Source organism: Gekko japonicus, unplaced genomic scaffold (genome assembly GCF_001447785.1).
Source record: "Gekko japonicus isolate JY-2015 unplaced genomic scaffold, Gekko_japonicus_V1.1 scaffold64, whole genome shotgun sequence".
In the NCBI taxonomy this organism is placed as follows: Eukaryota; Metazoa; Chordata; class Lepidosauria; order Squamata; family Gekkonidae; genus Gekko; species Gekko japonicus.
In genome coordinates, this window is record NW_015170277.1 from 1,305,651 (window position 1) to 1,327,572 (window position 21,922).

The 21,922-nt window shown below is 46.7% G+C and overlaps 1 protein-coding gene across 1 annotated transcript in view; it reads left to right on the top strand.

Moving 5' to 3' along the window:
- The first annotated feature begins 1,101 nt into the window (after window positions 1-1,101).
- Window positions 1,102-21,922, top strand: part of IFT81 (intraflagellar transport 81) — a 67,333-nt gene continuing 46,512 nt past the window's right edge. Inside the window, exons 1-7 of the mRNA XM_015417677.1 lie at window positions 1,102-1,245; window positions 3,409-3,512; window positions 4,776-4,956; window positions 7,222-7,311; window positions 7,953-8,018; window positions 8,341-8,451; window positions 9,910-9,994. Coding sequence (XP_015273163.1) covers window positions 1,102-1,245; window positions 3,409-3,512; window positions 4,776-4,956; window positions 7,222-7,311; window positions 7,953-8,018; window positions 8,341-8,451; window positions 9,910-9,994 — 781 coding nt within the window. The remainder of the gene's footprint in view (window positions 1,246-3,408; window positions 3,513-4,775; window positions 4,957-7,221; window positions 7,312-7,952; window positions 8,019-8,340; window positions 8,452-9,909; window positions 9,995-21,922) is intronic.

Below are 21,922 nucleotides of genomic sequence, written 5' to 3' on the forward strand. Positions count from 1 at the left end.
AGGTAATGAAGGAAGCGGGGGTGGGGGATAATGTAGTTGGGGGGGGGGGGGCAATTTAGGCGATGGCGAAACGTTGTCTTTGGCCTCTTGTGGAGCAACCAAACTTTGGCAAAGGGGGGCATTTGGGGGAACCAGCCCCCTCCCCCTGGCACTTGGAAGGGTCGTTCTGTTAATGGGGGGGCACCTTCCTGAGGAAGAAGGGGCCCCTCTTGAAACAGGAGAGCCTGTAGGAGTGTCTTTCGTTGAAGCTTAGGGGGAATTGTTAAGGTTGCCAACTGCCCCTTGGGAAATGCCTGGAGATTTGGGGGGTGGAGCCTGGAGAGTGTGGGGTTTGCAGGGGGGGGAGTGGGGCATAGTGCCACATGGAGTCCCCCTTCCAAAGCAGTCATTTTCACCACGGGGATGGAGATCTCTTGTCTGGAGGTCGGCTGTAGTCCTGGGAGCTCTCCAGACCCCACCTGGAGGTTGGCAACCATAGGTATAGTGGGGGGTGCTTGTTGCTAACCTGTTATATTTCAGTCTCACGTTTGGATGCCTGGCTTCCAAAGTGGCATCCTTGTCCATTAATAATACAGTGCCATCGATGTGCATGATGTTTTACAGGCTACTGTAAGTAAAATGAAATGTTTCTGCTGCGAGGAACCTGTAAGCTAACTTTTAACACAGGGCAACAAAGACAGACAGGAAAGGAAAAGGTCAAGGTAACAAGAAATGTGTACGTGCCAGGGTTCTGTAGATAAAGCAAGAAATCACCATTTTGTTTCTCTGTTTGCAGTCAAGAGGTATTCTTACTGTAAATCTAGGCAAGGTGGTCTAGTATTATTTGTTTTAATTTATAGTTTTCCTTTCTCACTGGGACTGGAGGTGTATTACAAGCACAAGTTGTATGGCTACAACAGATAAAAGTTTAAACTGTCAGACCTACAAAAGAATCTGAAGTATACAGTCTTCATTGGGCTCTTATTTTGCAGCCTCTTTGATTCTCCGTGTGGGCCATTTTTATAAGAGCATTTATTATTTTCACAGAGAGCACAGATACCTTTGCATTGTTCCATAAATCTGCTTTTGTTCTCTTGTAGGATCACTTTCAGGGGTGTCAAGATGAGCGACCAACTTAAATTCATCGTTGAGAAGCTCAATAAGGAACCCTTTAAGAAGAACTTCAATCTAATCACCTTTGACTCTTTGGAGTCTATGCAGCTGTTGCAATTACTCAGTGATGTTCTGGGCGAGATTGACCCAAAGGTAAGGGTGGACTTTAAGATGATGAAATGTGGGTGTTCAGAAGCTGGCAACTTAGCAGTCTCAGCTAGCTGGCAGAGGATTCCAGGGTTCTAAGACTGTACTTTTAAGAACACTTATTAAGGAGTGAGTCCCATTGAAAGCAGGATTTATTTCCAAGTATAAGGGCCATAAAGAAGGTTAACAAAAGGTGCATAGACTTAGTAGACTGTGTTGGAGTTCTGGCCTCTGATTTGCTCTCTCCAGGTCCCTCATTCAAATCTTATGATGAAGATAGGCATAATATAAAAAGATGCTGGCTGTGGGTTATATCAATTGATTGTTCACAGTCAGCTGTGCTAAAGAGATATCCCAGTGTGTCCCTCAGCCTCAATGTGAACTCAGCTTCCCTTTGTACATCTTAAGACTGGCATGCATGTCAACAAATCAAACACTGGTTTGGTTATTAATCTGCTCCCATGTAGGTGGATACAACTTTTTATAAGCATTATTTGTTATAAGCATAATTGTTATGTGTTTGGCCCCTTCTGTTTGTAATGTTTTGGACCTTTTGTTAAAAGTAACTTGTGAGGAACCTGTATTTCAACAAAAAAATAAAAGACATTATTTGTTAATCACCTTGTCGTTCAGTCCCACAGTTGAGTCCGACTCTTCGCGCAACCCCATGGACCACATCACCTTACCTTGTTTTCAAAACAGAAAAATATTCTCAGCGTTAGGGTACAAAGCTTCTTGGTGACATTGTAGGGATGGAAGTCAATCAGTATTGTGCTTCTGCTCCAACTTTGTTAAATAGTGGGTTCCATGGATGAACAGACTCCCAGTCTAGTGATCAGCTCTACTTTATTCAGTAATTTCAGCAAGAACAAGACTGTAGACCAGAGCCTCAGCTCGGTTATATTGCCTGCAATGGCCACACTCCAACACACCCCACTTCCAATGATAGACTGTTTACAAAACTCTACATCTTAACTGGTTACTGCCAGAATCCTGTTGGTCTATTGTTATTTGGCTCCAAGCTCAACCTGTTTCTGGCAGAACAGTCCTGCAATGTTTCATTCCCAATAACAAACTTGAACCATTTTTTCAGATGTCAACCTGGGAGAAGAGAGTACATTTAGAATGAATGCTGCAAAGACACTTCCCAAGTAGCCCCAGTGTTCTGAAAATATTGCATGTTTTCTGACCCTTAAAGCATTAAAAAAAAACCCTGAATACCTAATATATTGGCAGCTCCTTCTTCTACTTTTGAAACCCTCGTCTGGCTCAAAGATTTATTCTGCCAACCAAGAAGTGGGCCTGCTGTCTTGTACTGACATCCTCTTGCATCACCAGATGTCCCAGAGAATCTGAAATCTGTCCTGTTGGAGTAGGTGGATTGCGTCTGCAGAGGAAAACACTGCCTGTTCAGCAAAAGCTTTCTGCCCTAGGAAGAGCTTTATGTAATTTGACAGCTTGATTTCCTATCGAATTTGATTTAATAAAAGCTGGGGGTAGGGAGCTTGTCAGGATCTCAGCAGTTGTAGGCTTGATTGTAGACTCTGTATAGCTCTCGGATCATTCCCTGGTGCTTATGTGGCTTGTCTGTAAAACTGTTCAGCCTCTGCCTTTTCCTTTTTTATTCCCCCATCATTATTCCTTCCTCCCTCTCTTCCAAAGAAAAAGTCCTTGAAAACCTAGAAACAGGGTAATACAGTGATTGTATGTGTGTTTACTCTGAAGTATTTCTGAGGGTCGTGGAAAGTACTTTGATGTAAATATGAATGTTATTAGGCTATAGGTAATGCATATTTATGTTGCAACTTCGGCCCATGCAACTTTTAATTTTTTTCCTTCCACAGTGTGTTCATAGTTCCTCCCCCCCCATGAATTTTTTTAAAAAAATCCTGCAATTTAACAGTACCCTTTCTCTCTCCAAGAATTACTTCTGCTTTTAGTATACTTTGTGTGTTGCTGTTGATGAACAGACTATTGAAATCAATATAAGTGGCTTAAATTAATGGCCAGGGAAGATAAAATCCAGATTAAGTTTGCCTAGTTGATATATAGCATCTTATAGGTCCTATAGCACCACAACAAGCAGCAAACTCATTAGTGTAGCCTTGTTTTATGTGTGCAACAAAGTTGCTGTATAAATTATACAGTGGTTATTTTTAAACTTTTCAGCACGTTGTTGATATTAGAGAAGAGTTGCCGGAGCAGACTGCTAAACGGATGTTGTGCCTTCTCGGTATTCTGAAATATAAGCCTCCAGGAGGTACTAGTGACTTGTGAGTATTTATGTTCTGTTGACGACAGTGAAATGTAGCCGGTACTAAAGTCATTTGAACCTGGAAAAATCATATCTGTGAAGTCTGTCAATTTTATCCCTTGTACAAGCATCCGGCTGTTAACGTTCATGTCATGCCTTATAGCAGTAACTGGTTTGCTAGTTTGCACTAAATTATTTCTCATTACCACCAGCTAATTGCTTGATGCATCTTTGCTTTGGGCTGAACTCGGGTTTCAGAGTATATCACTCCAGTTTTAATGTGGTGACCCTGAAAGCATGTTTTCTGTGGACTTCCACACCGCTGTGTTTCTTTGCATGTCTATCTATCCAGGGGGCTTCATTCCGAGTAAACATTACCCAGATTACCTTGTAATTTGTTCTTGTGGGACCATGGGGCAGTCTCTTGTTTCTTCATCCGCTCCCTGTGTGGCTTGCATTGGGCACTAGAGGGCGCTACTCTTTTAACTGTGGTTGAGTGCCAGTGGTCCTTCGCACTGTCATTTTTGCCACTCATTTGTCCCAATCGCTTTGCCCCCCCCTTTCCACATGTGTTTTGCTCCCTCTGGGACTACTAGAGAGAGCAAAACACATTGGGGGGGGGACCCCCTGAAGCAATAGGGACAGACGAGTGATAAAAATGACACTGTGGAAGTGGCCACTGTCTGGGACACTGTGGTGACTGACTCCTTAGGATAATCTCACTGCAAGGCAGCCATGGCCATAGATAATGTGGAAATATTGAATCTGAAGCATGTTGCCTTCTCTCTGCAACCCCCCTCACTTGCATACCGTTCTGGGGGCACGGGGGGGGGGGATTGGGTTCATTGTGCAGCACTTTGCTACAAACAGCCATTGCCAAAGCTTCCCATACCCATGGACAGAGCCGCTGTGCAGAGAGATAAGAATTAAGGGGACACTGTTAAGAGCTTGGTTGTAGCCACCCACAAAAGTGACCGAAGAAGGACAGGAGTGGAGAAAGGAGAAAGAAGTGGTGGCAAGAGGGACTGATTTGTGAAGGGCGTGTGTGTGCGTGCATGAGCGATAGCAATGGTGTATTTTGTAGGAGGCCTAGGGAGGCAAGCACCATCTTCTCTGCTGTACTCTATGATCAGTATAAGCTGTAAAGTAGTATAAGAATATGGATTGTTATTCTAGGCACTCAGGAGAGAAAGCGGTAAGAACTGCTGCTTAGCTTTCTTCCGTACCGCCTTCCTCTGATTCAAGATGCCCTCTTAGAGCTCAATGCTGTGCTTTCCTTTAGGAGCACGTTCCGCCAAGGTTTAGTTACTGGAAGCAAGCCCGTGATTCATCCCGTCTTGCACTGGCTCCTTCAGCGGACAAATGAACTCAAGAAAAGAGCCTATTTGGCACGCTTCCTCATCAGAGTGGATGTGCCAATGGAGTTCCTGCAGGATGATGCAGTGGCTGATACTAACAGACAGGTAGCGTCTTCACTGTATTTGTTACCCTGGCACTGTCACAAGTACTAATGTAAGTAAAGACAGTGAGAGTTCACCGCCACATCTCCTTGATGTGACAGGTACATACTACAGACCAGAAGAGTCATGCAAACAGTATATGAGATGATGCCTTTTTTTATTGAATTCCAAAAGATGTTCAGAACAAAGCGCAACCAGACTGACTACTTATATATACACATCTGAGCTTGTTAAATTATGGCACCCTCTGAGGCTTGGGAAGGTTGTATGTGTTGCGACATACCGACTGTCTATCCTACCTACGACTAATAATGATTATTATTGTATGGCAGTGTGTGTAGTATTGTCAGGAGATCCTAAGATTGTCTGGCAGCTCAAAGTTCTAGCTCTTTTAGTGTTATGTACCACTGTATTATTTGGAAGGGCAACCTCCAAGGAATACCAGGGGTGTGACCCAGAGGCAGGCAATGACAAACCACCTCTGAAACGTCTCTTGCCTAGATCATCTAGTCTAGCTGCCTACTGACAGTGCTGTACAGCAATAATCAGCATGCCATCCTGTCATTGTCTCCTTCCCAGATCCTTTTGTGGAGTTCCTTTATGTCTTGAATCATTACCCACAAGAGCTGTCCTTGGGGTTTGTTTGTTCAAAGATTTAACCCACCCTAAACTAGACCATGCGCAGTGGATAGGACTTGTGTAAAATGGCAGAAGTCCTCTTGCATGGCCCTGATAGCCTAAAATAAGGTCTGTTATCTTCACTAAGTTAGCATGTCAAAAAGTTTACAACACAGAAGCGTAGAGCTGAAAGGGACCTCAAGGGTCATCTAGTCCAGCTCCCTGCACAGTGCAGGAAATTCACAACTCCCCCCCACCCCACTGCCCCAGTGTTCCCATTTCCATGATGAGGATCAGTTAGGAGTTCTTTAAAGGCTAAAATTGGGTTGACAACCTCCAAATGGGGGGCTGGAGTTCTTCCAGAATTGCACCTGATCTCTGGACAACAGAGACCAGTTGCCTTGGAGAAAATGGCAGCTTTGGAGGGAAGACTTTGTGGCAACATCTCACCCTTGCTGGGCTCCCTCCTCTCCCCAAACACCCCCCCCCCCATCTCAAAGAATTTGAAATGCCAAGTTGGCAACTCTTAGCCACCTGGATGCTTGAATCAGAACGGGGCTGCAGCTTCGGGGGAGGGATGTTAATCTTTTCCCACTTGTGCTGTTTTCCTGATTTAAATCACCCCCTCAAAAGCTGCTACTTGCTGTCAGAATGGAAAGGATTTATGCTGGAAATGCAAAGGGGGGGTATTATGCCCCCTCCTCTGCCGCCTCAGCCCCAGTTGAGGAGCAAACCCCCACCCCCTGGCGGCTGCTTTTCTTAAAATAATTTTTGTAGTTTGGCCTCCTGGTGCAACTGAAAACCCTTGTTTTTTTGATTGATTCCTGATTCACAGAGTAGAATATGTTGATAATTCCATTTCTACAAATAAGTAAGTCTTGGTAATTGAACTGGGTTTTTTTAGATGTTGACTTTAAATTACCAGGCAGGGTTTTCAAAAACAAAATATAGTGCCAGCATCATTCATTAGAGTTTATGACATACTTTGTAGCTGTATATTAATTTTTGTGCCGTTTTTCTCACGGATCTAGTTACAGTCTTTCATGGAAGTCTTAATTTTGTCATGTTTATATTAATACTCAGTATTGTTGTAAGAATCTGGAGAGGTATACAGCAGCGTAGATGTTAAAAATGAGTATTTTCCCCCTGATGACAGTATCTAAATTTATAATTAAAATAACTAAACAGAAACCGTAGCTAGAGAAAGGAATGCAACTTGTATGTTTATTCAGTGTGTGCCACTCCTAATTTGTATAAAGATACAGCTCTGCATTTTCCGTTAGGTAAAATGCGCTCCAATAATCTACTGGCTTGCTCAAAATGGAAACTGTAACAATAAACCACCTTTAAGCAATGCCTGCTTGTTTCTATGTACAATATGACCAAATTTTTATGACCAAATCAATTATTTTGGTCATGGTTCACTGCAAATATTTATTTTGTACATTTTTGTCCGGTGTTCCTTATTTCAGAGAAGCCAGGCTCTGCAGCTTCTAGGCTCTGGCTTGCAGACCCAAGTAATTATGGGGTTGTTGTTCACCCCAGGGTTTGCTCACCAGCCAGGTCACTCTGAATGTAATCAATAAAGCAAAGCCAGGCTGAGAGGCTGTAGTCTGGCCAATATAAAGAGATTCTCTGCCTTTTTTACAGTATGAAGAGCTGATGGAAGCCTTCAAAAACCTACATAAAGAATGCGAGCAGCTCAAGACATCTGGCTTCTCAACTGCAGAAATACGAAGGGTAAATGAAGAGAAATGTCCAGGGTTCAGTGTTGTTTTGTGATGTGTTCATTTTTGGGTTTTTTAAGGGTATCAAAGTGGGTTAGGCCAGGAATGTGTGACTGGTCCATTGTCACCCAGCAAGCTTGCATGGCAGAGAGTAGATTCGAACACAGGTCACCAAGATCCTAGTCTCATGCTCTACCCAACTGCAGCATCTGGCTTCTCAACTGCAGAAATACGAAGGGTAAATAAAGAGAAATGTCCAGGGTTCAGTGTTGTTTTGTGATGTGTTCATTTTTGGTTTTTTAAGGGTATCAAAGTAGGTTAGGCCAGGAATGTGTGACTGGTCCATTGTCACCCAGCAAGCTTGCATAGCAGAGAGTAGATTCGAACTCAGGTCCCCAAGATCCTAGTCTCACGCTCTACCCAACTGCAGCACGCCAGCTATCAATACATTGATCTGATTACTGGGCTGAAGACAAGAGGTGGCATTAGCTGCAGTCTGTAACATAAAGTGATTAGATTACATGAATATTGAAGCACCAGACGGGGGAACCCACAAGAAGGGAGTCCATAGACGTAGACTAGAGAGTCCAGGTTTGTAGAAAAATAGCTGGGCCTGGCCCAGAACCTCTGAATTGTCATTATTGTGCTTTCTAGGATATCACCGCCATGGAGGAAGAGAAGGATCAACTGATCAAGAGAGTCGAGCGTCTTAAGAAGCGGGTAAATGAGAGAAGCAAAGCCGTAGCATATGGGTGTCATCATTCCTGGCCTGCACGTTTGTCTGGGGAATGCAAACAAGGATTAAGATTAGCATGCCGCACGTCTGGGGGAAGATTCAGATGGCTAACTGGAGGAAAGAGAATCTTCCCTGGGAAGCAGTCCAAAATGTTCAAAGACCTTCTGCCCAGTTCTCCGGTGTCAGCTCCGAGAAGGGTCACATTCGGGAAGGAAGCACGGTGTGAATCTGTGAGACACACAATCGCACCCATTTATTCCTCAGCTATGCGATGGGTAACTTGTACCGCTTATCCTTTTGCTGTAGGTGGAGACGGTGCAAAATCACCAGCGGATGCTTGAGACGGCGAGGCAGCTGCGAGTAGAGAAGGAGAGAGAAGAATCTCTCGCCCAGCAGAAGCAAGAACAGAAAAACCAGGTACCCCAGCAAAAGCACACCATCTAAAATCAAATAAAAAGATTTTGTGCTTTTTAAAGGAAGGATATAAACATTGCTTGCAGGGGAAGACCCCCCCCCCCCCCCCCCGGTTTGGTAACAGGATTCCTGTTTCGTTGAGGTATATTAGCTGTTTCCTATGAGGAAAGGTTGAAGGAGCTGGGTATGTTTAGCCTCACTTAAAGGGCTGGCATATAGAGGATGGTATGGAGTTGTTTTCTGAGGCCCCGGAAGGTCGGACCAGAACCAGCAGGTTGAAATTAAATCAAAGGAGTTTTCGGCTAAACATTAGGAAGAACTTCCTGACAGAGCAGTTCTGCAGTGAAACAGGCTTCCTTGGGAGGTGGTGGGCGCTTCTTCTTTGGAGGTTTTTAAGCAGAGGCTAGATGGCCATCTGACAGCAGTGCTGATTCTGTGAACTCAGGCAGATCACAAGAAGGGAGGGCAGGAAGGGTTGCATCAGTTTTTAGTTGTGGCCCTTTCTTACACGCCCACGGAAATGCCGACCACCACTTTGGAGCCAGGAAGGAATTGTTCTCCAGGCCAGTTTGGGCAGGGATCCGGGGGGGGGGGGGTTTGCCCTCTTCTGCGCATGGAACAGCAGTGACTGGGGGTGTGGGAGGAGGAGGTATTTGTGAATTTCCAGCATTGTGTAGGGGGGTTGGACTAGATTACCCTGGAGGTCCCTTCCAATTCTATGATTCTATATGAATTTTAATGTTAGGGTTCTGGTGTATCAAGGATGGATACTTTTCTATGCCAGATGTTGGGGGCAAAGTGGAGGAAGGAAGTCGGAAATGGTGATCACGGGAACTCCCAGAAACAGTGAGGCTCAGAGGTTGGCCCATTGTATTAATGGCAGCGTGCTCATCTGCAAAAAGATGAGACAGCTTTAAAAGGGGATTCGATAGATTCATGGAGGATAAGTCTATCAGTGGCTACTAGCCATGGTGACTGAGGGGAACCTCCACATTCAGAGGCAGTAAACCTCTGAGTCTCAGAGCCAGGAGGCAGCATCAGGGGAAGGCCTCTGTGCCCTTATGTTGGTCCTCCAGAGGAGCCGGTTGGCCACTGTGCGAGACAGGGTGCTGGACTCGATGGATGGACCAGTGGTCTGATCCAGCAGGGCTCTTCTGATGTTCTTATCTCTTGCCGTGGACTTGGCCCCTTGATTGTAATAGTTCTTGTTCTAAGGCATCTCGATGGTACAAAAGGTTGCAGTAGCTTCTTGTTAGAATGATTTCTTATTACTTCCGTTAAAGGCTGAAGAATGAGGGCATCATCCACTGAGGACTTGTGTACACTTTCAGTCCTTGTGGTAGATCCTACATCCAAGTTCCTTTTTCTTTTCTTTTTTTCTTTTTGCATTCTGGTCATTGCCGTTTGAGTGTGTGTTTCCCAAGACTAAGCTTATAAATAGATCCATGCATATTTTCTAAGCTTTTCCATGCAGAACAGAGACTGCAGAGAGTCCAGCTCCAGCTCAAGGATATGCGTCACGCAGCCATGGATTCCAAGCCAGAAAGTAAGTAGGAGTTTTGAAACGTGTTTGTGTTCCCCCCCCCTTCTTCTTCTCTACTGCCAAAAATCGTGGAAGGAATTTGAAAAAGAGGGGAAAATGGAAATGTATGCCCTTTAGAACTTAGATTTTCTTTTTACAGGTTCTGCTTGACACTTCTGAAATTCTGAGTGTATTTTTTTTTTTTAATCTGGATTCGAAAATATTCATGACCAATTGCTTTATTATTGTTAATAATTGATGCCAACCATTGGATCCTCCTTGCCAACTGAACTGAAGCCAGAATTCAGGAAACTGCATTTGTTTGCATTTCCCCCTTGTTACACTTGTGTCTTCTCTGGGCTGCATATCCATCTTTTTGCTAATTTTATGTGTGTCCTTTATTTATATCCTGCCTTTCTCCCCAGTGGGGGCTCCTCGTTCTCCTCTCCTCCGTTTTATCCCCTCAACAACCCTGTGAGGTAGGCTAGGCTTGAGGGACTGTGTGTGGCTGGCCCACGGTCACCCAGCAAGCTTCCATGGCAGAGTGGGGATTCGAACCTGGGTCTGCTAGATCCTGGTCCAGCATGGTAACCATGACACTCCACTGGCTCTCCAGTGTGTAGCTAATGTAACTCCATAAGGCACCTTGGGCATCGATAGCACCATACTGATGAAGATTATTACAACTTTGACTCCCACGTGGACTTCCGCACAGGGGTGTCAGTTGGTGCATCAGCTGGATAAAGAATTTCTGTTCTGTTTCAGATATTTCATCGTTTCAACTAGGGTTCCTCTTAAGATGATAAGAACCTCTCGAAAAGGAGGTTATCTAATTACCGGTACACAGTTTGTTCTCACTGTGTTTGGAATTGCTGTTTCATGTTCAGTCAGCTGCAGCGTAGTCTCTTCTGTGCTGATTTGCCTTTTTTTTTGTTCAGACTTCCTTTGCAATGATTGGACATAACATGCCGTACTGAATGCTGTTCAGCGTGGGCAGTTAAAAGTGCCACTGAGGTTTTTCAGAGCCGCTGTCCCTTTAGATTTCCCTTCTCTGCTGCTACTTCCAGCTTAGTTAATCAGTGAGCTAGCGTGGAATAGAGCTTAGCGAGAGACCCAGGCTTGCATCCCCACTCGTGCCGCGGAAGCTTGCTGGGTTACATTTGGCCAGTTACACACGGTGGTTGTCAGGATAAAACGAAGAGGGGGAGAACGCCATAAGCCGCTTTGAGTCCCCACTGGGGGGGTGGAACTGGGGGGAGACACAAATGAAGTAAATAAATAACTTCCCGTCCTGTGGACATTCGCAGTCACCCTTGTCAATCCATTCACACTTCCCAGCTGACTGTGGCACAGATAGAGGAAAATGACTGTCCCAGACCTGCGCCGTCGCCCCTCTGACTGCCTCTGGAGCCTCTGCTGGCAGTGGCAGAAGTGAGACGCGGGGGCAAACTCAAGGAATTCCACTGCTGCAAGTACCCTCCCTCCTTGGCTGGCCCTGCCAAGTTAGGGTGGCTGCAAACCCAAGGTTTCATGCAATATCTGAACTGAGCCACAATCATTGGGTAAAAGCCTGACCGAGGAAGGAGGCCAACAGCTGGGGCCAGAGAGACGTGTGCCATGAGCCCTGGCCACGTGAGCTCTTTTCAGTCACTTGCATCACACGCACTGCTTCTGCCCCAAAGCACTTAGGAAATGCTGGAGAGGATCCTGAGACTAAATAACAGGCAAAAAAGCTCCCTGCTTTCTATATTCTGTATTTCTGTCCTTCTGCTTTTCCCTGGAAGGATCCTCTGCCCCGAGGGCAGTGCAGGGGGCACTGTGCAGCTCTACAGGGCGCACAGGCATGGCAGGACCCCGGCTCGGCCCCCCCACTACACATCCTAGCAGCCAGAAGGGAACAAGTTGGCCTGAGTGTATTCAGCTGAATGGAACATTGTTAAACGGGGCTGGTCCCGCATTTGAGGACACCTTTAATCGACACCTTCTTTAGCCATCTGTGGCTGCCCACGTGAAGTAATCCACATGCATTTTCAGAGCCGAAGATGTAGTCTTTGTATCCTCAAGGAATCCTCACTTTCTCGGTCCCTACTGAATAACATTACTTTGGATGCAAGAGAAGTCCTTAACTTTTGGTCTCAAATAGGAACTTCGTATAAATTCCCAGGCAATAATAGATCAAGATGGGCAGCCGTGTTAATATGTCTGTAGCAGCAGAAAGGAGCCAGAGTCCAGGAGCACCTTCAAGACGAACAACATTTGTGGCAGGGCAGGAGCTTTCGTGAGTCACAGCTCGCTTCTTCAAATAAAACGTATGAGTTTTCATACCTGAAGAAGTGAGCAGTGACTCATGAAAGGTCCTCCCCTGCCACAAATTTTTTAGTCTTTAAGGTGCACCCGGACTCTTGCTCTTTTCTAGGCAATACTACTTTGATCATGTTCTGGCTATACTGTCGTAAACTAAGCTGGATTGGAGTCCAGTAGCACCTTAGAGACCAACAGGGTTTTGGGGGTATAAGGTTTCGAGAGGCAAGCTTTCAATCCCGAATTCGTGTACAGTTAAGAAAATAAGCCTTAAGCCCTGCCAGGAAATGCTGCAGTTAATAGCTATTAGTAGGTTTTAAACAAATGTGTCATATAAATCAGCTATAAAGCCATGTATTCCACTGTTCCAAAAGTGGAATTATTATTCCTGAGTGTTTCGAATGCTGTCCTGTCTCCTTGGGCTTCTTTCAGCACTTCATTCTGGTACGTGATTTACTCTTGTGCGGGTCACACTAAAGTAATTGGATCTTTCCTGCTAATAACTGATGAGAAAATAATCCCTTAAATTTGTTGGTTTACGATCCGTCCAGAGAGAAACATGTTCAGGCCTCGCTGATTTCATTAAGTGATGTTTTAATCAGTGAAAATGCTTCTATTTGGCTGCACAGTGCTTAGAATTCGGTAGTATTTTGGTTAAGATGCTGTTGGCAAGTATTCATGTTTACAACAAACTAGAATCCGTGATGAATCTTATCCCCCCCCCCCTTTTCCCAAAATCAAGTCTTCTGGCCAGGAATAGACTCTTAGGGGCTTGAACAGGCCAGTTTCTCTGTCTCTCCTCCACCCCCACCCCACCCAGCCTGAACTGAATTTTGACTGCTCTGAACATTCTGAGGGCATACTTAGTTTTCATTGGGGGGATTTTGGGAGCAAGTTTTAAAAACTTTTTTTAAAGTTTGCAAACAAATTTAAGTATTTACTAGCTTCCTTTATTATCTGCCTTTCTCACAGAGACTCAAGGCAGATTACAGGATTATACAAACATGGCAATAAAAGTGCCCCCAGAGGTTTTTTTTTTAACTGATTCATATTATTTATAGTCCACCTTTCTCCCAGGGGGATTACACAGAGTGAGTTGGTACAGTCAACAAGATGGGACATTCAATAGCCAGTGCATTGGGTGTTAGAAGTCTGGAACCACCAGAAAGAACTGAAGCACAGCATGAAGGAGTAGAAGAGGAGATTGGATTTATACCCTGCCCTTCACTACCCAAAAGAATCTCAGAGTGGCTTACAAACTCCTTCCCCTCCCCACAACAGACACCCTGTGAGGTAGGTGGGGGCTGAGAGAGTTCTGACAGAAACTGCTCTTTTTCAAGAACAGCTCTGACAGAACTGTGGCTTGCCCAAGGTCAACCAGCAGGTGCCAGTGGAGGAGTGGGGAATCAAACCCGATTCTCCCAGATTAAAGTATGCGCACTTAACCACTACACCAAACTGGCTCTCGAGCATTCACATGACACATTAAGCAGTACAGAAATGATGTGTAATAGGATCCTGCTTACAATAAGCTGTACACAGCAGTCTAGACCACATTCCCAATAACTTATCCAAGTAAGTTTGTTACCCATTGTGTACAGTGCAGCCCTATAACCTGTTCTCCCCTTTGTTCTCAGTGGGTGACCCTGTTTTGTTTTCTTCCATATACACATTTGGGGAAACAAAACGGGCTGTAAGGAATTCTGGAGACAAAAATGATCTGGAAATGACAGGACAACCCCCCCCCCCATCTCTCTGTCAAGAGTCTATCAGCTGCTGGGGGTTTGAGAAGCCAATATTCCTCCTCTGGGTTCCCCCCCCCTCCTGTTATCTGATTTCTCAGCTGCCCTCCATCTTGTGCCTCCTGTCGCATGCTCAGTTGCTACCAAGCTGGGTATTGTTATGTCTCAGAAGCTAAGCAGGGTCGGCCTTGGCTAGTATTTGGAAGGGCGGCCTCCGAGGAATACCAGGGCATGACACAGAGGTAGGCAGTGGCAAAACCACCTCTGAAACATCACTTGCCTTATAAACAAGTCTAACTTGCCACCTAGTGGTGCACAGTGCTAAAGAGCGCGACCTTCTGGCTGCCAGACAAGCTTGGGATCTCCTGGTTATACTACACACAATGCCATACGATGATAATTATTATTCCCCTCATTTTGGTGAACCAAGCCATATTTTCTGCATACCTGGGGTATCCAGAGTCTTGTTCTCTTCACCAGCACCCTGTTGCCAAAGAGAAGAGTTGGCTTGACAAACATTAGGCATATAAGTAAGGAACATGGCGGCTAGGTTCCAGTCTGTGATGCCAATTGGTGATTCATCCACTGCAGGGTTCGCTGTGGTCCTTGTAAGTCAAAGAAGCCATGCTGCATTTCAGGTCGTTGCCAGGCAGGAGCCGGCAAGTGCCAGTTTTCCAGAGGCAGGGAGATTTGGCCTGAGGGCACTTCCAAAGAAAGGAACTGCTTGTACCAGGTTGTGTGTTTCTTCCTGTCTGCTGCTTCCCCGACTCCCCTGCGTATCGGTGGTTGATATGCAGTAGCAAGCAGACTGTCTTGTGGCAGCTTAAAAGCTAATTGCTTTATTATAGCCTGCTGTTCTGTCGTCGAAAAGTGTCCTGTGTCTGGTGAAGCAAGGCTTTCGCCTCACAAGCCCACAACTCTCCCAGGCTGCATTCAGACATCACGATAAACCATGTTTTATAATCCCGCAAGGAAAGAGAGACATTTTAGGACGGAACCTGGTAACTAGTATATTATAGCAATAGATTGCTTTAACACTATAGTGAGGTGGCAATACCCAGTTTTTAAAAAACCAGCCCTCCAGTGTTGGGAGGGGAATGTTGCCTGGGGCAGGGAAAACAGAACTGCTGCGGGTGGGATGGGGAGCGATCTGCATTTTCTCCTCTACGCAACACCCATCCCAGCCTTGCTGCAGTCTTTCCAAAAAGATCAGAGCAAAGCAGCATTTGGAAAGAACAATAAAAGCAAGGGAACCTGGGAGGTGCACAAAAGCACCACGATGCTGAGGGGAACGGGGAAAAGAACCCACCTACCAACAACATCCACGCTGATGCAAGCAGCCTGTGTGAAAGACCTCCTCAATCCTGAGTTTCTTAAGTAATGCATGGAAAAAGAGGATGTTTTGTAGGAGAGAATTGTCAGCAGACTTTTTAAAGCTTCTTCCCTTCAGATCCCCCTCCCCCCCGTCCCTGGTTGGGCTTTTATCCAATTTTAGAGCCCAAATGGGGAAAGTCTTGTTAAAATATTCTGGAGAGAGGAGGCATTTGCATAAAGAGGAATAAGCAGGTGGGGGGAAATGAAACGCCACCAAGCCTGTCCAATGGTTTTCTGCCGCCTGTACCCCTTTCACTCGGGATTAAAGAACTAAACAATCTGGCATCATATAAACCTTCAGGTTAAAAAAAAATAGATGTCTTGAGGTGCAAACATGCTTGTTTTCAACATCAATGATATTTCTAATTCTCACTGTGGCCACAACAGACACTCTGTGAGGCAGGTAGGGCTGAGAGAGCTCTTTCAAGAACTGCTCTTTCAAGGACAGCTCTGACAGAACTATGGCTTGCCCAAGGTCATCCAGCTGGCTGCACGTGGAGGAGTGGGGAATCAAACCCAGTTCTCCCAGATTAGAGTCCGTGCACTTAACCACCACACCAAACTGGCTCTCGCCATTGAGGCAAGCTCCGGCACAGGGGACAGTCCATACAGGAGGCCGAGCTTGCTGGAGGCAACAGGAAGGTGGGCCTGCCGCAAAGGAGGAAGGGCTCAGAGACCCGGTAGCCCTCCCCTCTGGCCAGCCTGCCAGGTAGCGAGAAGGAGGTGGGAGAAGAAGAAGCGAAGGTCCCTGGCCTCTTAGACCCAGGATTCGCCAATGCACTATCCCGGAGGGGAACCTACCCGAGATTGGGTGCCACAGGGGGAGGGGCAGGCCTGTAGCTACAGTGGGGCATTTTAGGGCCTGGCCCCCCAACTTCCTGTTGAGGGCCCCCCGATTCCTTTCCGCCCAGCCCCCTCCCCCACTCTGGCAAGATGTGGTGGCCACTACAAACTCCCCCTGTGCTGCCAGGGCCACCGGCTCTCCTTGCCCTTCCCCCTTTCCGGTGATTTCTCTCCCCACTCCCCCCGCCGCCCCCCTCATCCTGGTAGCAACCTCCAGAGCATCTTTTCTGCATTGGGAAAAGGCAAGCGAGCAGGCCGGCAGCTGGGGTGGGTGGAGAGGAGCACCAGGGAGGAGGCACAAGATGTCAAAGCTCAAGGTAGGCAGAGCTGACGGCCAGGCAGAGGGCAGCGCCACCACACCTGAGAGCACCGGGAACAGTCATTAAATTACTTTTAATCAAATTAGCCAGTGGGCCCCCCACCCCGGAATTAAAATGCCCTGTGGCTTAGAAATTCCTGGCTACGGGCCTGGGGAGGGGTGGAGGCAGCAGAGGTTAAAATGGAGACCCCTGGTGGTGGTGGGGAAAGCAGGCTCAGCTGAAGGCTGTAGAAGAGAGGGGCAAGGCAGGGAGAAAGACGGCTTGCAGCAAGGCAGGGGAGAGGTGGCTGGGCGAGACTGGTCAAGGAGGCGTGGGATAGGACGGTCTGCATACGGGGAAAGGGAATCTCTGGCCCAGGAGAGCTTCGCAATGGCACGGCAGAGGGTAGCTTAGTTCCGGCTCGTCTGAGCAAGCCACAAACTGGCTCTTCCCGAGCCTTCCTGGTAACCATCCGGACGGAAAACATGATGAATAACTATTAATAGTGATTCGCATTTAAATATGCCATTGGCAAAAAGCAACTCAAATAAGCTTTGGGGCCGAGGCCAAGAATGCAGTGTAGCTTCTGGACGCAGGCATTCCATAAACCTTGAAAGGGAAACTTTAAAAAATGAGGATTGCGTAATGGGAAGCGCTCGAGCGTGCTGGGTCCTTTGCCCTCTGGCCTGAGAATCTGCGGAAAGCCAGAGTCTCTGAAGAAGTTCAATTAAGCCGCAAAAAGAAAAAAGAAAGTATTAGGTAACATCTTCCCCATGTGACCGATCCTGCGGAGGTTTGGAACATTTTTACTCTCTGTGAAACCTCTAAGTAGGCTAGCCTCCCATTTTTGTCTTTCCTCTCCCTTTGTGTCCACTGAATCAGTCCATTTTCATGTTTTAACTGGCTTCTCTGGCCTTCTGGCATCATCAGAAAGAGCTGGTGCGCTGGTCTCTCAGTATTTCTTTCAAAAGAGTTTTCTAATACTTTTTTTTTTTGTCTGTCCCAGCGATGCTCGCCTCTCTTGTCTTGAGGAGACCGGCGGCATCCGTATCTCAAGTCTTCCTTTCATTAACATCATGCACGCCTTGAATAGAACTTGTTTTTATTTTAATTTCTTCCTCAACTTGGCAAATTATACCTTCTCCCCCTGCTGCCCCCCCCCCCAATGACTGCTAAAGGAACCAGCTTTCTAAAGTGGGTACACTGGCAAAAGACAGCTAGATATTTTCTAAAGATCCAGAACATGCTCGTTTGATTGTCTCTGTTCCTCAGGAGTGCTTGGTGGCCACAGTGAGCCACTCTGGCATTGCAGATTAAGAGGATGAGACTTGGCCTCAGAAAACAGATGGTGCTTTTTATGTATCACGGGTAGCCACAGAGTAGAGAGCCTCTCTGTGCCACGTGTAATATATATTTGGAGTTTTTCCTCACTCCTAAAGATTGCGTTAAAGTTCATAGGGTCTTTGAGAGCCAGTTTGGTGTAGTGGTTAAGTGTGCGGACTCTAATCTGGGAGAACTGGGTTTGATTCCCCACTCCTCCACTTGCACATGGCTGGATGACCTTGGGCAAGCCATAGTTCTGATAAGAGCTGTTCTCTCAGGAGCAGTTTCTGTCAGAGCTCTCTCAGCCCCACCTACCTCGCAGGGTGTCTGCTGTGGGGAGGGGGAGGGAAAGGAGTTTGTAAGCCGCTCTGAGACACCTTTGGGTAGTGAAGGGCAGGGTATAAATCCAATCTCTTCTTCTTCTTTGAGTTTTTCATCTCCAGAAGGAGCTGCTTAGAATACCCATGCTAGAAAAGAAGCCAGGGCTGTATAGTGACTAGGTTGCTGGACTTGTGTGTGTGTGTGGGGGGGCTGTGTTCAGATTTCCACTGTACTATGAAACTCATTGGGTGGACCAGTCATTTTGCCGAGCCTGTCTTGCACGGTGGTTGTGAGGCTAAAATTTGTGAGGGACGATGCCTCCCTGGGCTTCTTGGAGAAAGGGTGGAATAAAAATGCTGTTAGAAAGAACCCTGAACAGATGTGGCCACAGTCCATTTGTGGGATCTGATGGAATTCAACAGGTGCAACGCAAGGGATAATTCATATCCAAAGTGGAGAATTTCTCCATTGCCTATTCAGAGAGAAAAAAGAACAAGGTGACCTCTGCACACATGGAGCTCCTTAAAAACTAATAAATCACCAGGCCCAGATGGCATACATCCGAGAGTTCTGAAAGAACTCAAATGTGAACTTGTGGGTCTCCTGACAAAAATATGTAATCTTTCCTTAAAATCTGCCTCCATTCCTGAGGACTGGAAGGTAGCTAATGTCACTCCCATCTTTAAAAAGGGTTCCAAAGGCGTTCCGGGAAATTACCAGTCAGTCTGATGTCGATACTGGGTAAATTGGTGGAAACCATTATTAAGGAAAGAATTAGTAGGCACATAGATGAACAAAACCTATTGAGGCAGACTCAGCATGGGTTCTGTAAGGGAAGATCTTGTCTCACTAACCTGTTAGTGTTCTTTGAGGGGGTGAACAAACATGTGGACAAGGGGGACCCAATAGTTGTTGTTTACCTTGACTTCCAGAAAGCTTTTGATGAAGTTCCTCATCAAAGGCTCCTAAGTAAGCTCAAAAATCATGGGATAAAAGGACAAGTCCTTTTGTGGATCAAAAACTGGCTAATTAATAGAAAACAGAGAGTGAGTATAAATGGGCAATTTTCTCAGTGGAGGGTGGTAAGCAGTGGGGTACCGCAGGGATCAGTACTTGGTCCACTGCTTTTTAACTTGTTCATTAATGATTTGGAGTTAGGAGTAAGCAGTGAAGTGGCTAAATTTGTGGATGATACAAAGTTGTTCAGGGTGGTGAAAACCAGGGAGGATTGTGAGGCACTCCAAAGGGATCTGTCAAGGATGGACAAGTGGGCGTCAACATGACAAATGGGGTTCAGTGTGGCCAAGTGCAAGGTGATGCACATTGGAGCCAAAAATCCTAAATATAAATACACATTGATGGGGTCTGAACTGGCAGAGACTGAGCAAGAGAGAGATCTTGGAGTTGTAGTGGATAACTCACTGAAAATGTCGAGACAGTGTGTGACTGCAATAAAGAAGGCCAATGCTATGCTGGGGATTATTAGGAAGGGTATTGAAAACAGATCAGCCAATATCATAATGCCCCTATATAAATCAATGGTGAGACCTCATTTGGAATACTGTGTGCAATTCTGGTCACCACACCTTAAAAAGGATATTATAGCTTTGGAAAAAGTGCAGAAAAGGGCAACTCGAATGATAAAAGGGTTGGAACACTTTCCCTATGAGGAAAGGTTAAAGCGCTTAGGGCTCTTTAGCTTGGAGAAAAGACGACTGAGGGGTGACATGATCGAGGTTTATAAGATTATGCATGGGAAAGAGCAGGTAGAGAAAGAGGTACTTTTCTCCCTTTCTCACAATACAAGAACTCGTGGGCACTCCATGAAACTGCAGAGCGGTCGGGTTAGAACGGATAAAAGGAAGTACTTCTTCACCCAAAGAGTGATTAACACATGGAATTCACTGCCACAGGAAGTGGTGGCAGCTACAAGCATGGACGGCTTCAAAAGGGAATTAGATAAGCATATGGAGCAGAGGTCCATCAGTGGCTATTAGCCACAAGGTATAGCTAGGGGCTCTGGGGCAAGTGATGCTCTGTCTTCTTGGTGCTTGGGGGGGGTCAACAGTGGGAGGGCTTCTAATGTCCTGGCCCCACTGCTGGACCTCCTGATGGCACTGGTATTTCTGGCCACTGTGTGACACAGAGTGTTGGACTGGATGGGCCTTTGGCCTGATCCAACATTGGCGTCTCTTATGTTCTTATGTTCTTAAAACGCAGGTTCCTGCTGCATCAGACACCGGCTTTTCTAAACCCTAAAAGCAAGCTGGATTTGCTCTGAAGACTGACATATCCATGTTACATTTATAATTGACCCCCCCCCCCCCCCTTTTTTCACTGCCTTCGGAGAAGCCTGGCCAGGGTGGGCAAGGAGCCCTTCAGTCTGCCCCTTCCGTGCTCCCAGAGGAAGCCCGCCTCTTGGCGAGCCACGCCGTGTGCTGCATTCTGCGCAGCCGCCACCACCTCCTTGTCTTCTGCCAGGCATCGCCAGCCGGAGAGCCCAGGTGAGGAGAGGCCAAGGCTGGCCGGTGATTCCCTTTCCCGCCTCCCCCGTCACTTGGTCATGTGGGGACGCCTCCTGCTGCTCCCCGGTGGGCAGCTGCCAGCCCGCCTCTCTCGCCGTGGCAGCTCAGCTGCCACCGGGAGCTGGTGGCCCGCGCTCCCTCCACGCCGCTTGGCCCGCAATATGCCTCCACTGCCCTCTGGCTGGCCGCCATGCCATTCCGCTCAGGGGACTGGCCACCACGCTGTGCCTGCTGCTGGTGCTGAAGGGCCGCCCGGGCACCGCAGCTGGCGTTCTGCACCTCGCCAGCCACCCTCCCCAGCAGCAGCAGCAGCTGCCGCAAAGCACCCTACGTGGGACAGCCTCTGCCTCTGCCTCTGCTCCTGGTAGGGTCCTGCAGTTTTGCAAAACACTCACTGCCAGAGAGGGAGCAGCAATGGCGTGTGCAGGCTTTGGGGGGGGGCACACTTCGGCACCCCATCCAGGGCCTGGTGCTCTAGGCGAATGCCTAGTTCACCTAGCGGGTGAGCCGGCCCTGCCCCTACTCAGGGCCTGGTGGATATTCAGAGAGGGGGCTGAATAAAGCCTGCCCCGCCTCTCAGCGGCTGGTATTCCAAGGAGGTTTCCCATCCAAGTACTTGCCAGATTCGACCCTGCTTAGCTACAGGCATCAAGTTGAAGCGGAGGGGCAGGCTGGTATAATTCCTGTCTTTTTGCACAAACGAGCTCCAAATGTCTGGACCCTGGTTTTTGAGCTACAGTTGTATGCTTGGCTCATGTACTGACTTTTCTCAGCTGTGTATGTGTTAAGTGCCTTCATGTCACTTTCGACTTATGGCAGCCTTATGAATTAATGACTTCAAGAACATCCTGTTGTTAGCAGGCTTGCTCAGGCCTTGCACACTGAGGGCCTTTGCAGCTTCCTTGACTGAGTCGATCCATTTCATGTTGGGTCTTCCTCTTTTCCTGCTGCCTTCAGCTTTTCCAAGCATGATTGTCTTTTCCAGCGACTCGTCTTTTCATAATGGGACCAAAAAGTGATAGCCTCCATTGAGTCTATAGTAGGTTTGAAAACTGATGTATTACTGCAAACTGATTGGTGTCATATTCCATTTTGGTATCTTCCCCTACCCTTTTCCTTTAGGTTATAGTTTAGAAATGCAATAAAAATATATATATTTTTAAAAGAGTCATTTTAGTTTATAGGGAGAAATCAGGCTTGATTTGATCGAGAACTCACTTATTT